Below are 17,124 nucleotides of genomic sequence, written 5' to 3'. Positions count from 1 at the left end.
TAATTTAACAGTTATTGCCATTTTAATACACAGAGCCACCCATCATGGCTTAAGGCTGCAATAACCAAGACTGAACCTAACTACCCCTCTATTAGCATGCTTCAAAACAAAGCAAAACAAAACCAAACACAAAACAAAACAAAAACAAACTTTGTTTTCTCCATAAACATGGATCTTAAAGGAACAAAAAGAGGGGGTTTTGTTTTGTTTTATTTTGCTTCAGGACCTCTTGCTATATATGAATACCTGAACAATTTGCAATGTTCTCTTACACTGAGTATCTGTCACGTCCTGAAATGTTCCCAAAGGTCATGTCTTCAGCCTTCCACCCTGGGTTTTGCTTTCTGGAAGAAGATGTGGTGTGAGGAAGGGAGTACCTGGCTGTGTGCTGCTCTCTCTTCTCCAGAGAGGCATCTTAGGGACCACAAACTCAGCGTTCTGCCTGTACCTCAAACCCACAGGTGTGCAAGCACTGGCATACAGAGAGGAGGATGCAGAGGAAACACATCCAGCCCATCCCATGCAGAGGAAACACATCCACCCCTTTCCATTCCCATGCCCCTCCTGCCACATTGCCCACATCAAGCACTCCTCTAGAGCCTGAGCACAAAGTCTGCACTGTAAAAACCCCCCCAATTCTGCTTCTTGCAGACCTTCTGAGTGTGCAGTCCTTTCAATGGATAAAGGTTGAGAATAAAAAGTTAATTTCTCATTACTGTTTTTCATAAATTAAACTCTCTCTCTCTTTTTTTCTTTTGTCATTAAAGGTGTTTTTCTGTTATTCTCAGAGGAGCTGAGGAAGCCCTCCCTCTTCGGGGCTCTTCCAGCTTGCACAGTGCATCTGAGCAGTGTTGGCACAGGGCTTCCACAGCCAAAGGCTGATTTACACTAAAAGAACTGAATTTTACAAAACATCTCTGGCTCACAAGGTGGGGAAATTGGAGAGAAAGGCTTTGCTTGCTCAGTGACCCTTAGGCTGTCTTCCCCATGTTTAGAATTAACACTTCCACATCCATCTCTGTCTAGAACTCAGCTAAGCTTCAGATAAGTGAAGTCACAGCACCAGTAATTTCCCCAGGAAAAATCATTATGAATTATTCCTAAAGTTTCTGATACAGTTTTATTTTCCCTCCTTCTAAAACCAGGCATGCTTCTGCTGACTTTTATAACACCAAGTCAGGAATAACTCCAAAGATGATAGCAAAGAAATCAGATGAGCAACAGAGCCACAACCCCCACTACCTAAAGGAGCAACAAATTTCCTTTGGTTAGCAACTGAAAAGTTATTTACATTATGGAAAAAGAATTACAGCTGTTAGTGAATTAATTATTTTTATTTTGAAGAATTGGTGATATTCTAGATTATGGAAATAAAATATATAGGGTTTATGGTTCATCCAAGTAGTACAGCATAGCTATCATTCAAACATTTCAGGCCTTATACCAACAGAATTGAGAAAGACAAAAATATTAGTCATGCAGAAAAATTGCTTCCCCCATGTTTGATTCTTTGGTCATCATTTAAAAATGACTCATTACACTTCTCCCTTTTGAAGTTTGAATTTGCTGTAATCCAGAATTTAGTAGCAACCTAATGGTGATTTTTTTACGAGTGATTTATACCTAACCCTCTGAAGAAAAGTATTTATAATGAAAGTGATAGCTCAACCCTAACTGCAGCACTGGGAATGGTGACACCATAATTAATGTATTATTTCAGTTGTGGGAGACACTGACAGTAGCTTTCGTTCCGGGGAAGAAATTTATAGGGTCACTGAAAAAGGCACTGTGGAAAAAAAAACCCTCAGAAGAGGGATAGAAATCCTTGTAGCAAAGACATGTCCTTACAATCCCCCTCCCAAAGGCTGTAAAATCCCGGCAATGACAGTGTTTCCTCTACGGTCTAATTTATACCTTTCTCCTCTACTAGATGGCAGTGTGACATGCTCTCAGAATTGCTAAGTGAAGGGGTTTCTTGCTTTGTTTCATAGGAAGCAGTTAATTTAAAATATCATCTTCTTGGCATAAAAAGTGAAAAAAAAAAAAAGTGACGTTTGCCACTGGCTGTGTATTTTGAAATCAAATCTGTTTACTTACAGGTTCAACATCAAAGGCAAAGAGAGCATATTCCCGGTCAGGTGACACTTCATACCGGATAGCCTTTAAGGAGACCTGAAAAATAAACACAATATTGAAACAAATGTTCTTCAGTTTTCAAGCTAATGACACCTAGAACTAATTGTTATGACCGTCTCTCTAAGGATGAAGAGTATTGCCAGATTGAGTGTCTTGGAAAATGTAGTATCTTTTTTCAAACACCAGAAATGTTATGTGGGCCCCTGTGTGCCCCCATAAGAGGAATAATAGATGCATTGTGACTCAGAGCAGGCAGCTATATAAAAAAACCCCAGAATTTTCCTTTCAATCTTACTGCACAGTGGCTGGTGAGGTGGCAGCTGTAGGCAGTAGTTAGTAGAAAACTCTGATAAATGGCAATTTATTAATTCCCTCTCATTCAGTGCAGGAGATGAAAAAGAGTAAATAGCTTCTGGAGCAAATTAGCAACACAGACACCACTACCTCCCCCAATTAAGACAACACGGAGGAAAACGATTCCATTTTCCCCAGTTAAAAGTCTTTGCGATGCTGCAGTGATACAGTGCACCCTGACCTGGGTTCTGCAGAAATCAGCACTGTAAATCTTGCTAACAAGAAGAAATGCCAGGATATCTCAGACTTCTCAGGAATACCTTTTTTCTGCTCCACTTTTCATTTGTGTAGTGAAGCCATTCTCCTTCCCAGTGTGTTTCAGTATAATGCATTGCTGGCACAGATGGCACCAAGGTCAAAGAGAGGTGCCACTAACACATCACTCATCCACTGGCTTTTAAATCTCACCCTCTCACCTAACAAATTAGATGTAAGTCCTTGAGAGAGTCCCACAGAGAAAAATTGAAAGGGGAATTTGGGAAAGACAGAGCACCCCACTGGGGAGAGTCCTCCTCAAGGCCAGTGAGGCTGGATGTGCTGGATGTGCTGTGGGGGGAGCCCAGGGAACAGCCAAAAGCAGAGGGGACAGGTCATACCATCATAGAATGATTTGGGTTGGAAGGGACCTTTAAAGGCCATCTTGTCCAACCCTCTGCAATGAGCAGGGACATCTTCACCTAGACCAGGTTGCTCAGAGCCCCATCCAACCTGATCCCGAGCATTTCCAGGGAGGAGGCACACACCAGCTCTCCGGGACATCTAACAGGCTGATGACCCAGCGCAGATCAGGATGAGGAGGTACAGGGGAGCCTGGGAACCAGCAGTGTCAGCATGAAGACAGATTTTATTTACTGTATGTTAATAACACGGAGAAAGGAAAACATGACCAAGTAGCAAAAGTTTTCTGACCCAGGGCTGGGAAGGAAGAGGAAAAAGACAACATGTCTGAGCGAGGTGTAACTGCAGCTCTTGCACTGGCACTTTCTGGATTAGTGTGGAGGTCTCCTGCTGATTTATTTACTGAGAGGGCAGAGCAACAAAGGTAGAACAGGCAGTAGGGTGGCAATGGGATGAAAATGTAGGATTATCTTGTAGAACTGTCCTTTTCTTAAAGTGGCAAAAATTAAAATCCAGTGGAATAAACAGAGGCCAAATGGAAGCAATTTGACTTCAACAGACCTTGACGTTAAAGGAAGCCAGCCCATTCTTTACCCTTACAATTGTAAAGAAAAGGGTTACACTCTGGTAAAAGAGGATTGCTTGTGTGATGCAGCAAAGGTTGAAGATTAAATGCAGCATGTGAAGCTTAAAGTTGGGCCCTGCTATAATAATTCAGTGATAAATTCTTTGTCTCCTTAAAAAGTAATTAATATAATTGATGTACTGACTTCTGCCACAATGCTGGCTTCATCTACTACAAAAAACAGTGCTACAAAACACTTCTATTCCTATAAACAATACTCTGTATTAGATGTGAATTTTCTTTCTTTACATTCATTTTAATAGTCACCTAATAACCTCTTTTCACAATTTCCTAGGGTTTCTCTCCTGTGCAATTCCACTTCTAGTCCTCAGCACTACTCATAAACAACACTGAAATTAGGCAAGAAAAATCAGCAAATGCACAAATTAAAAATAGGTATTTGCATGGAGAAATGTAGAGAATGATGACAGTAAATTATATCAATTGTCCTTTTTATTAAGCATGCAGACATGAGAATTATGCATCTTTCAATTATATATGATATGCAAGACTAGCTTCAAATCTCCATATGATACTTTTCAGAAGTATGAGGGAAACTGAGCTCTCAGAATAATAACAAAAGCTGGAGTTCAATCTCACATTATCCATCACTGCATAGCCCATTGTATTACCAGTGAATTGCTTCTCCTTGACAATACATGAAGTTGAAACCCAAGTCATTTTCTGCTTTACTGATTCAACTGCTGAGAAATTCAGCTACTTGTCATAGAAAATACTTACAATTTTTTTGTTTTCTATTAATATTGTTGAACTGTTGGTTTCGACATTCCTCAGAATCACTGTGCCATTCTGGTTTCTATAAATGAATTCATTATCTGCAAGGAGAAAAACAAAAGGTCATTAAGGAAATCTGAAATTGTCTGTTTGTGTGAAACCCAATTACAGACTTAAACCAAAAGTACTGCTGGGAACTTCTTTCTGAAGAACACAGATTATTTTTTAACACAGCCACCACTAAAAGTGGCTTTGAGGACAGCCATAAAATGATGTGGTCAGTGTTTGTCATGTGTTTGTTGTGCCACACTTTCCCTTAGATGAATGCAAGAGTGACCTGTTTTGAATGTACATACACAGCTTGCTATATTGTTAGGGTAGGAAACAAGGCCAAAACCCCCATTTCTTATGTTTAAAGGTTTCCGAGGTCCACAGTCTCTGTAGGAGTTTAATAAGCCTGGAAAGTCTCTGAAAGGCAAATGATCCTCTAACAAAGCAGATTCTGGAACATAATATTGTGCTCCAACTCTGACATTTGTTCTGCAAACTTATACCAGAAGGAGATACATGCAGAGAAATCACCATTTTCACATGAAACAAGGCAAATCAGCTTGTCTCTATGCACTTTGGGGCTACTCCAGCTCTCAAGACAGCTGCACAAAGACAAGAATACTGGAGACAGTGTCCAGCTCTCAAAGCACACAACCTGCCTGACAGAAGGGCTGGGGCAGACATATGAAAGGGTCTCCAAATGAGGGTTAGGTAGCAGGTCAAAAGTTCAGGATGAAAAACATTACAACAATAAAAAGGTGTCATAAACTGAAGTTCAAGCCTGAGCAGTGCTTACGTGCCCTGCCCCGCAGATAAAACATAAAACATAAGTCCCAAGCACTCTGCCATTAAGGGAATCAGCAGGTTTTCTTGGCACAGGACTAGGGTTATGGTTTTTTTGCAACTTGGCTAGACTGAGACTGAGAACTGATGGATCCTACCAAACTCCTGCCTCCAGTTTCAGTTGGGGAAACAATTCCTCATTGCCTACCCTTACTGTGGCTACCCCAGGGGTGTTACTGTGGTGCAGCCAGGGTTAGGGACGTGGATGGTTTAACACTATCCATGGGTTGTCCTGGGATGAGTCAAAGGTGAGGTTAAATCCCCTAGGATTCGCACAAGCACAAATCCAGCTCACTGTAACCACAGAGGTGTGCACTTCCCAGTTGGGGTGACCTGCTAAAAGCAACACTGGGTTTTGAGACTTGGTTCTTTCAAAACTTTGGTGTACAGACCTACCACACTCCTTATCTATGTTTCAGTCTTTTATTTCCAACCTGGTGATGATAATCCTTATCACAGTCATTAACCAGCTTTACAAAATGCTCTGAAGGTGCAGATGAAAAGCTTCTATGCTCTGCTTATTGCTACCAATAAAAAAATCTCCTCCATGTCACAGATTTACACATAAGTGGAGAAAGAAGAAATCTTCTCTGAGATTGGGATGAATCAGATTCTGTAAGGGCAAATGGTAGCTGCAATACAGTTTATCCTCTCAAAATCACAAGGTTTTAGAAACGTTAAGATTCTCAGTGTCCAAGTCAGAGCAGCAGCTCTTTAGACTCATAGGCAAAGTTCTCAAAGCATACCTGTTTTTTAAATTATGGAATAAATTTTATCAGCAACTTCTGTCTTGAATAAAAAAAAAAAAAAGAAGGATCTGAATTAGATTAAGACTTGCATTTATCTTTGAAGTACTCCTTCATAAAATTTATGACTGAACAAACTAAGAAACTTTAACTTGAGAAAGAACTGATTGAACAGAGTTCGGACAGAAGTCAAAAAAATCATAAGCAGTATGGAGAAGATAAACCAGGGCTGCTTATTCCCTGCCTTTTCCAAGATAAATACTGGAAGGCACCAAATGACACCAGTCAGGGTCAGGTTCAAAACAAATAAAAGGGATTATTTCTTCATGCTGAAGGCAAACAAAGTGTGGAAGTCACAGTCCCAGAACAGAGCAAGTGCCAGGGCTGCAGGTGGATCCAAACTAGAATTTGAAAAGTGGAAGAAAAATCCACCAAAGATTATATGTCTTGAAGGGGGATGCTTTTCAGGAAGCCTTTGAAGCAGCCATAGTGAGGGACTAAAGGCATATCCTGAATCATCAGCTTGAGAAATTTGCCTGCTTTTTAGAATCTTCCCGAAGTATTTGCCCTTGTCCTGGTCCATATGCCAGAAGAGACAGTCCCTGGGGTCTGATCCAGCAGCAATTTATTTACAACTCTAACTTCCACCTTCTGTGTTTAGATCCTTAAGAAATGTGTTTATGCCAGCAATTTAGGAAGTAAGGCAATAAAAGATTTAATGTTTTGTACACACCTGGTCTTTATATACTTGGGCCACAAAGTCTGAAGAACTGTTGTAAGAGGAAAATATGCCATCCAAATTTTTATTTTCCAGCAATATTTCAGGCATTCCAGAAATAACAGGAAAAATTAAACTGAGAGACAGACTATTACCTAATAATCAGGCATTTTGAAAAAGATTACTGCTTTAATAATCACCCTCTGTCAACAACACAGAATGTTTTCCAATTACACACTAAGTTCTAGGCAGAAAAATCACATTTTAAATATGGCCAGCAAAACATTTAGATAATTGTAAGGCTCTCAGGCTATTTCCTAATTAGTGAAAAATATAGCAATGAAACTCAGCTCAAAGTTCAGTACACAGGTAAAGTATCTTATTAATCTAATGAGTCTGTGAAGCTGTTTCTTGAACGTTGCAGGAACTGATGGAAGCTACATTACTGCCCATAATGACATTGCTACCAAATTTTATTGCTCCTTATGCTCCAAAAAACCCCATAACATTTTAATAAACTATGAAACTTCAGGAAGATTACTCCATGGTTGCTCCATGCTTGGATGTAAGAGATGACACACTTTCCCATTATTTGTTAAACCATAACAAGTTTAAAATCAGGTGTTAATCTGCTGCATGTACTTCTGGAATGCATTAAAGAAACCATAAATGAAGCAGTGCTGATTTGTTAGGGCTGTAAATCTCACCATTATATTCACTACCAGCCATCAACACACCGTCTGAATTAATGAACAGAAAATTGGTCTGCTTAAGAGAAGAACAAATTGATCTGCATTATATTCCAAACAAAACACTGTGAGGTTTAGCTGGTCTTAGTCCTCAAAAGATGAATAATATTCCTGGACTTCTGTTTTGAAATGTGTGATTTGTTCCAGTGCAAGAGCATTTATTTAAATGGGACATACCTCAATCAAAGCCAGAAAGCAATGCAGCAGCCTCTGTCTGTAATGAATTCTGTCCAGCAAGCTGATGAGAATTTGCAGCCTGATTTATAGTTGTCACCACATCTGATAAAGGTCATCACTGCATCTCATTTTTTATATCTGCCTTTCTTTGGGGCTGGTGTTCATTATAAATGATGCCAAAAATTATAATTTTCAGGCTTACAGCCATTTATTCCATTTCTTCAATCTTTCTTGGATTTCTTCCATCACTTCCTCACCAAAGAAGTTGTGGGTGCCTGATCCCTGGAGGTGTTCAAGGCCAGGATGGTTGGAGCTCTGAACAATCTGGTCTAGTGAAAGGTGTCCAGTGGGGTTGGAAGGGGGTGGTCTTTAAGGTTCCTTCCAACCCAAACCTGTCTATAATTCTATGATTCAATAGCAAAGTTCACTTCACCAACTCCTCACCCCTCTTCCAACTTCCAGGAAATTGTCTGGGTGGTAAAATATATTTTCAGTCTGTGAGTATAGACACAGATATGTAGTCACACTTAAAAAAAAGGTGACTGATTGCAAAAAACAAAGATTACCAGAAATAATGGAGCAGCCCTGGGGCTGTACAGAGTCAGTGCCGAGGAATGGAGAGGCCCGGGGAGAAACTTTTAAAAACCTGCTGAGCAGAACGGGTGAAATCAGAAACCCCATCTGCTTCTCTGTCTTGAATTCAGTCAGAAAATACATGGGCAGAGAAAACAGGCCCAGTGAGACGGAGCTCATGTCCCTTAAAGCCACTGAGCCCTGGCCAGGAACAGCACAGACAGTCAGATGGGACACCAGACAACATAGCTCACCACCGTGGACAAGAAGGTTTGGGACAACTTTACTTCTAGAAGGAGCAAGTTTGACTGCTGGCAGTGCAAAGAATTTGAAGGAATTACATCCATCAACAGGAACATAGCTCAGTGCCCAAAAATTTAGTGCAGTACAGCTTCTCTGAAGTCCACACTACCAGAGAGGGGAGACTGGTTTATAAGATACTAGCAGGACCTGCGTGCTTGTGAGGGGAACTTTGATTATTCATCAGAGATTATGGAAAACAGAAGGCAAAACTGAGTGATAAAATATGAGGAAAAAAAAAGCATCTAAATCCAGCTCTAAAAAGTATTTTAATGAAATTGTAGTTTTCTATCAGTTTAATAATGGATGAATGACAAGTAGACAAAAAGAGGTTATGAAATTCATATGCAGCAAGTCAGCAGAGACAGATAGTGAAAGAGAGAAGGTAGAGTCGGGACCATTAAGGCCACTCCAGTCTTTTAAAGCCACAGATTTATTGGAAAAGGCAACTTCTTGAGTCCTGATCAACAGATATGAAAGATAATTGAATGAGTCTCAGTCTGATGAAAGCCAGCATCTAGGGAATTATTGTTCTCAATCCCTAAGATTAAGGAAGATTGGTGAATAAAGGAAATTTAAGTCCTGAAGTTGTTTTAAGCCATTTCAGATAAATGAGCCTCCAGATACTAGCAGGATTGGCAAACATATTATGCTGTGTCGAGAGAGCAGACAGCAGCAGGTCGTGTGGGATGAGCCCTCGTCCCTCCCTGGGGACAGAGGGCACTTTGCACCCAGCCACGTGCAGGGCTGCCGGGATGGAGCTCTGCACTGGCACAGCACATGTTTCACTGAGGTGACAGCTACGCCTGAACCAGCCAAGGGTTTCTTGGAGTCCTCCCAGGCAGGTATTGATCAGAAACACCTGGATAGCACTCACCATCTAACAAGATAACAGGCAGGAAGATTGCAATAGTAGGACAGATGTTTCTCCAGACAGAATTCATACTTTCAACATTATGTAGTACAGTTGTATTTCTTTGGAAAGATACATGAGGATCAGGCAGTGGAGTTAAAACTGAAAAAAAGATTTCTGCTTGTCTAGCATCCCAGCAACCCTTCTGAAGGGCCAGGTGAGCCCCAGAACAGTGGATGGAGACCAGAGTGGGGAAAGAAGAGGCTGTGCCCAATGACTTGAGCATGTCACAGCTCTCATCCCAGCACACACACACCAGGGCCAAAGAGAAGGATCAAGCTGGAGAAAGCAAACCCAGACCATCCATAGATGACCTGCAGCACACAGGAAAAACCTACTGGCTTGTGGTGATTGCCCACGCTTTCAGGACTGGGGGAGGCTGGCAGCTCCCACTGCAATACAGTGTCTGTGGGAAGAGCATCCTGACTGAGCTGGGTACACAGGCAGGCTGTGGCTCAGCTGTGACTATCGACATTCACACCCACAACCAGCCACACAGCAGTGCCTGAGGGGAGAGAGCAGCCCATCAGCAGCACATGAAGCACCAGGCATGGATGCTCAGTACGGCCATCTCCACAGCTCAGGTGAGCAACTCACAGGGAAAGTAAACTGGGGGGGTTCTGAATTTCCTGTAAAAAATGTGTTGAGTGTCACAGGTGAGGGAATAGCACAAGCTGTGGTTAACAGGCTGCTGTGTGAGGGGCCAAGACGCTAAAACCCCTTAATCCCGCCAGATGCAGCAGAAGCATCTATCTTCAGACACAGCCTGTTATCTTCAGGGACTGGTTTTGAGAGAGAGGGAGCCTGAGGTTTTTGGACATAATGGAAGCAGAGAAGAAAACAACAGAAAGGGTAAATTCACAGAGGAAACAGAAACTGTCAGAAAAAAAATACCCCAAACCAGCAAACATGAAGAAGCACCAAACGAGGAGTAAGGTGCAGCACAGTATGAGCTAGGAGAAGGATGAACACAGGCAGGTTTGTGGAAATATTTATTTTACTTTGCTTTCAGGCTTACTAGGCCTGTAGGATTATTGACTCACTTAGAACAGTATCTGCCTAACTGGAGTCAGGTAGGAGAGTGGCCCCCCAAGACCTACACTCCTTGGGGCAGGTGGAATTTACTCCTCAGAGAAACACTGAGAACATATGTTGAACAAATGCTGGGACTGTGCATGCTCAATAACTGCTGCAAAACTTCACCACTTAGATCATAATGCAAAATAAAAGCACAATCAGTCCCCAGTGGAAGCCTATTCAGGTGTCCAGAGGGATGCAATGACAAACTCAGGTGGAAATAAAGCTGTTGTGATGATGCATTTAATACTGTGATCTGTTGTTCTTTCAGACATGCTGCAGTTCATCTATTTGATATTTACAGCATGTACCCAACAAACAACTGATTCTGAAGTTCCCTCCCCAAGGCAGAAGCAAAGATTGTTTTGATACTGAGCTGCTTCCCAGAGAGAAAATGCAGGGAAAGTTTCCCATTTCCTGTCCCCTGGTGCCTACAGCAGGCTGGGGTAAGAGAAAGTGGGAGGCAAGGATCATGAATAGGGAATAGCACCAAAATCCCATTTCCATACCCACAGCTTCATCATGCCCTCAGTGAGCTGGTCCTTAGGGATGGTCCCTGTAGACTTTGGCATTTGTACATTTTCAGAGCCCCTGCCACCACCCTGTCTCTTGTTTCAATCTGCCTGCCCCCACCAGTAACTCCTTTTTCTTCTGCTTTGCTACTTTTCCTGGTAGAAATAAGTAAGAATTTCTTAGACTTTGTGATGCTGATACAAGGAGCAACAGGGGACAGAGAACAGCTTGCCTTTAACAACATTGCTACAGCCTTTAATTCCAGGAGACAACTGGAATCCCATTTTTAGCTTTCTGCCATTATAGGTCATTATCCTTTTACTGTTCCCAGCACTTTTTCCCCACACGCAAGGCTGAAAGAAAAACTTCTTTAAATAGGTGATTTACTGTAATTTAGCTAAATGCTGTATAACACATTGCATTGGTATGTTAAGTAAGTGCAACATGATAGAGTGTGCTTTATTATGCAAGAAGGGGTTTTAATTGCTCATCATCTCAATGCAGTTGCACTTGGTGCACCAATATAGTGCTTTTAGAGTAGTACCAGTAAAAAAAAACACAGTTATAGCTCAGGAAAATTCCCACATCATCATGCACCTCTAGCAGGCTTGTAAATTAACTTGTCAAAAGCTTGAAGAGGACTGAGTCTTGGGAAAACTTAAAACTATAAAAATCAGCAATACCAGTCTGTTTCTCTTTTTTATTTAATCCCAAATCTTTCAAGATTCAAACAAAACAAAAAACCAACCAAAAACAACAACAGCAAAAGAAAGTTCAGCACCAAGCCTGAAATCCAGACAGAGCACACCTTTGAAATTTTGGTCCCCAGTTTGAAACCAGGTAAAATTCTGCTGCTGCCTCATTTGTGAGGCTGAACTCGTCCTCAAAGAGCCCAAATCTGGGAACTTTGTGGTCTCAGATCACAACTCAGTGGCACAGGCATGAAAAGCTGAAATGCATGTGAGAAACCGAGAACTTGTTTCAACTTCACGTAACTCCCTTCCCTACTTCTATCTGCTTTTATAACATGGAGTGGGGGAAAAGAGAGACACTACAATTAGGCAAAAAATGAATGAGAAATTCTCGGCTCTAAAACCATCCAGGGCAAAACATCTTGATTACAAAACTGCTGCAAAACCATAGCAACAGCAGTGAAACTTCACACCTTGTTGCTTGCTGCCCTCAATTTTTCTGATGACTGAGGGGAGGAGGGGAGTGCACCACACTGAGTTGACTTTGGTGTATTCCAGAGCCAAGAAATCTCCCCCAAAAATTCTCTGCCATCTTATTCTCCTGTTCAGCTGTGCTCATGCCATGTGCTTTTCAAATCCTAGATGTTATAGAAGGAAAAGTGCAGATGACCCCTGGGTTACCGGACAGCTGGAGACAGCAGATTACACTCATCCCTTTGATTCCCTGCTGGAAACATCTCACATTCAACACAGGCCAAAAGCAATTTAACCCCAGACAATTATTTTCCCAGAAAAGGGTCCTTGATGCTTTTATCCACACCCTACATATTTTTCAGTCTCATCATGCAATTGAAGAGAAAAAAAAAAGTGCAGCCAACAGGTAGCAGGAATCAGCTTATCCCAGCTCCATAAAGTGACTGGGGTGGGCGCACAGCCCCAAACACACAATGACACAGATTTTACTGGGAATACGAAACCTCCAGGGCTTTTTCCACTGTAGTTGCTAGCTCAGATGAGAGCCCAAGATACCATTCCTCCTTGTTTGCATCCACCTTGCCTGTTCCATGTAGGGACACTTGCTCCAAGCACTCCCAGTCCAGTGCAGTCAGTGACCTCCCTCTTCTCCGCCAAATGAACTGGGTCTTACCTGCCTCATTTAGTTTGGCTCCACACAGGGGAGTGCATAATCCAAAGTGTTACACCTAAATGTAATAATCCATTTGACACTAAGAAAAGGAATCCATGAATAAATTTTCATTAAAATGTGACCCCACAGCTCACTCACTCAATTTCTCTGTGCATTCCCGTGGCTCCTTCTCTTTGCCCCTAACCAAATTGCACTTGTTAGTGGCCACGATGGACAGAAAGAACATATAAAGTGTTTTTTCTTGGTTTCCATTATTACTATTGCAGGCAGATTACTTAAATTTCAGTGCAGATTGAAGGAGACAGTTGTATATTAACAAGCCGCTATGCTGTGTGTGCAGTTCCCGGTAAAGTTTTAATTATCTTTGTGTGCAATATTTCCCAATCCCTCTGATGTCACCCTGTAATTTCAGATGTGCCTGGCAAGGCATGATTGTGCTGAAGTCTAACTGTATGAGGAGTCTGTGATCACATGGCCATCACCCTGACCTCAGGGTTTTGAAAATCAAGACAGACAAGAGATGAAATCCAAGACCCCAAGACACATCTTGGTAACCAGTGTATGATTACTCGCTTTGGAGCAGTCACAAGAGGGCACCCTGTTACAGAGCCAATGGAAACACTTTCAACACTTGCAAAGAACCATTAATAAATAATTAGATCTGATGCTGGGCAGAGGACTGGTGTCCTGAGTGAGATGGCACTGAGTGAGGTAAATGGCACCTGAGTGAGAACAGTCTTCCTGCACTCAACTGCAAGGGAGCTACTACTGAGAAACAGTTTAGGGACTGAGTGCTGCAGAGCTGGCCAGAGAAACGACCCATGCACCAATACAATTTGAGCATCGTTCTCCGCTTTATTGTTTACCTACACAAGCTTATATCTACTTTTGCAAAGATGCACGCCCAGTCCCTCTAGACAGCCTCTAATCTGCAGGGGAGATGACCAGTGTATAACTTTGCCAAGGACTTTCAAGGCTGCCTGCAGCCAGGTGCTTTCCAGGCCTGCCTGCAGCCAGGGGCCAGTTCAGGGGTTTTTCCTCAGCAGCTCTGGGTTGTCCAATTTTTCCAGGGGTATCATATGCCCCTGTTCCACAAGGAATCCCTCTACAAAGCACTTTGCAATTATACATAAAATCCCATTGTTTTTAAACCAACTGATGAGGGAATGAAAAAATTACTGCCAGCTAAGCAGGATGGTGAGGCAATAGAACAGGCTTCCCAGAGAAGCTGTAGATGCCCCATTCCTGGAAGTGTTCAAAGCCAGGTTAGATGGAGCTCTGAGGAACTCGGTTTAGTGAATATGTCCCTGCCTGTGGCAGGGGGGTTGGAACTGGATGATGTTTCAATTCCCCTCCATGCCAAACCATTCTATGATTCCATGATGAGTGAGGAGCTTTTCCTTAGCATCACACACTGGTTTGGTGTGCCTGCAGTGACTAGGTCAGCTCCTACACAGAGTCCTGTACCAAAGCCCAGAAAAGATTCCTGAACTCCTCATTTCACTTCTTCTTGTTCCTATTCCTCTCTCTCCCATGGAACCAACATCATCCATCTGTTACTGCCTTTGTTCTGCTGGTCTTGAAGCAGCAGTGGTTTGTTGTAAGAAGACAATTGTGCTGATGCTGGTGCAGAAGCAAAAGGGCTGATATGAACACCTGGTTTAAGTGCAATGGATGAAAAATAGTTACACCAAAAGAATGACTGCTCCTTCCTTCAATTCTCATCAATATTCTGTCCAATAACACCTTCTCAATGGGTTAACAACTTTCAGCAGATGAGATTAAATCCAAAGAATGACCTTATTCAATGGAAAGAGCTTGACTTCTTCATTTTTTTTTTTATTTTCTATCCTTACATAATTTCTTTATAACTCAGGGAAATTCTTTTTATCACGCATTTCCATGCTTCTGTCATGGTCTTAATCTTTCTCTGGACCATTTCTATTCCTATTACAATCTATCTTTTTTGGATGGAGCAACCCAAGCTCACTGCAGTGATCAAGGTGATAATGTCCCTCAAACTGGATAAAAACACGCTGTTTTCAGTATTGCTCTCTCCTGACTATAGTTCAATATTGTTTCTCCTAAAAAAAGTTGATTGCAACAGAAAATTGATTACACTCTCAGTTTCCTGCCCTAGAAGAAGGAAAGCAAATATAAATTATGGAATTCTAATAATCCCTCTCATGTTTTCTTATTCAGTCTTCTGGCTTGATAGTTTAGCTATATTAGCCATTCTGTGCCCCTTGGGAAAAGAAATCAAGAATATTATAATTATTGGTATATATTTTTAAAAATATCTTCTTTTGTGAGGCATTAAAATTAGAAAATAATAATAAAGAACATGCTTTTATGTTAAAGGTTAATTTGGTTTAAGGCCATATCTTATGCCAGTATCGGCTTCAAGGCAAAAGGTAATGGCAAACTCTCACAAATGCTGCTCCTGAAATTGACACCTGGAAGAAATAAAATATGAAACGCATGGAATAAATATACTATCTTGGGCTGACTTTATGATGTGTATCCCATATCGCTGCCCTATGCCCAGAAATTAATTCTTGTGCCTTTCTATGCCTCTAAACTGAGCCTGAGTTGAGAGGGGGAAGGAAAAACTGAGCAAAACTTTCTCAAAGCAGTTTGCAGCTTGTTCAAGGTCACACAGAGATAGTGACTTTTTTTTTCCCCAGCTGCAGCAGGGGAGCGAGGAAGCTCCCCGCTTGCTGCTTTCCAGTCAGCTTTTGGCCAGTGGTTCAGCTTCTTGTTCACCGGAGAGAGACTGAGAGCTGAACTTTTTTTTCCTTCCCTGGAATTCTGGATTTTCTCCCTTTTCCACTGGACTGCTTCAATATCAGAGCACATCAGGAGGACTTTCCACCAGGCACAGAGGGCCTGGCCCTGGGCCAAGCCCCAGCTCTGAGGAGAGGGGGAGGACTCTAACACTTTCCCAGGTTTTTCCTCCACAGTGAAAGATTTTATTATTTAGCATTATTTTCCTTTTCCCATGTGTTTGTTAAATAAATAGTTTTTGTCTTCTTCACTTTCCTTGGAGGAAAATTTATTTTTCCCGAACCTGGTGGGGGAGGGGGGGTGATCTGCCTTCTCTCAGAGGATATATTTCTAAATTTGGCCAAACCAGCATATATACATATGTACGTATATACTCTTTGGTTTTAAATAAGTGTTTTAAGGCATTTTATATGTCACAGTTCACAGCCTGCTCCCCCTGCCAAGGAGAATAAGGAAGGAAAAAAACCCTCCAAATTATTAATGAGCATCTTGGCTTATGCATGAGTATTCCAAGCAATTTGTCTTGTAAAATGAGTCAGTCCATCAGCTGAAGCAGTAGCAGACAGTGGAAGCTGCTGCACATGGCCCAGCATATGTGCATTAACCCCTCTGTGGGGCGATGGGCCAGCCCGACCCCGCTGGCTCCGCTCCCCAACGCTGCTGCCAGCGGGTGAGCATGCAGAGCCAGCTGCAGGAGCAGGCCTGGGGATGGGCTCCTGTCCACCAGGAAATAGGAAAGTTGACTGCTAAGCAGAGAATAAGTGTTTATTAGGGTGGTAACAAATTAGAGTATTGGAAAAATTTCTGGACACCGTCTGGGCAGAATTGGTGGATTTTAGATGTTTGTCCACGTCTTGGTGGTTCTTCTCAGCTTGCCTGAAGATACCATGGTACTCAGATATTCCTACAGTGAATGCATGGCAAAGCCAACACTTGCACCCAGACCCTGGAATGGCTTAGTCTGCATAAATGACCACATGGAACTGCAATAAGACCAAAGTCTCTCTGAGCTGCTGGATTCACCACCATTCATTGTGGAGTCAATTTTTATAGAGTCAAGTGCATGCCAAAATAATCCTCATTTATCCAACAGATCCAAACTTTTGTCCCTTATGGGGAAATACTTCTGAGCTGAGACTTTTTAAACTTTTCTTGGCTTGAACATCGACATGTCCCACTGCCTTCTTACTAGACTTTGTTTACACTTTTTTTTCCCACCCCCGCCATTCTGCCTTCCCTGAAAAATTAAAATGCTTTGAAGAGGATTACCCAGATTTTGTGAATTATTATGGAACTTAAGCATTGGAAATCAGGTACAAGCCTTCAAAAGAACCTGATATTTTTAAAACATCTTTTCTAATGAATTTAAA

The 17,124-nt window shown here is 41.9% G+C and overlaps 1 protein-coding gene across 5 annotated transcripts in view; it reads right to left on the bottom strand.

Annotated features, from left to right (window-relative positions):
- Positions 1 to 17,124, bottom strand: part of DPP6 (dipeptidyl peptidase like 6) — a 540,400-nt gene that overhangs the window by 131,266 nt on the left and 392,010 nt on the right. For all 5 annotated transcript variants that reach the window (XM_039549156.1, XM_039549157.1, XM_039549155.1 and 2 more), the window contains exons 4-5: positions 4,475 to 4,569; positions 2,098 to 2,172 (exon numbers count right to left, since the gene is read on the bottom strand). In XM_039549156.1, coding sequence (XP_039405090.1) covers positions 2,098 to 2,172; positions 4,475 to 4,569 — 170 coding nt within the window. The remainder of the gene's footprint in view (positions 1 to 2,097; positions 2,173 to 4,474; positions 4,570 to 17,124) is intronic.

The sequence above is a fragment of the Corvus cornix genome, chromosome 2 (assembly GCF_000738735.6).
Source record: "Corvus cornix cornix isolate S_Up_H32 chromosome 2, ASM73873v5, whole genome shotgun sequence".
Classification (NCBI taxonomy): Eukaryota; Metazoa; Chordata; class Aves; order Passeriformes; family Corvidae; genus Corvus; species Corvus cornix.
Note: the sequence above shows the minus strand (reverse complement) of the source record. Positions and strands in the feature narration are given on the sequence as shown.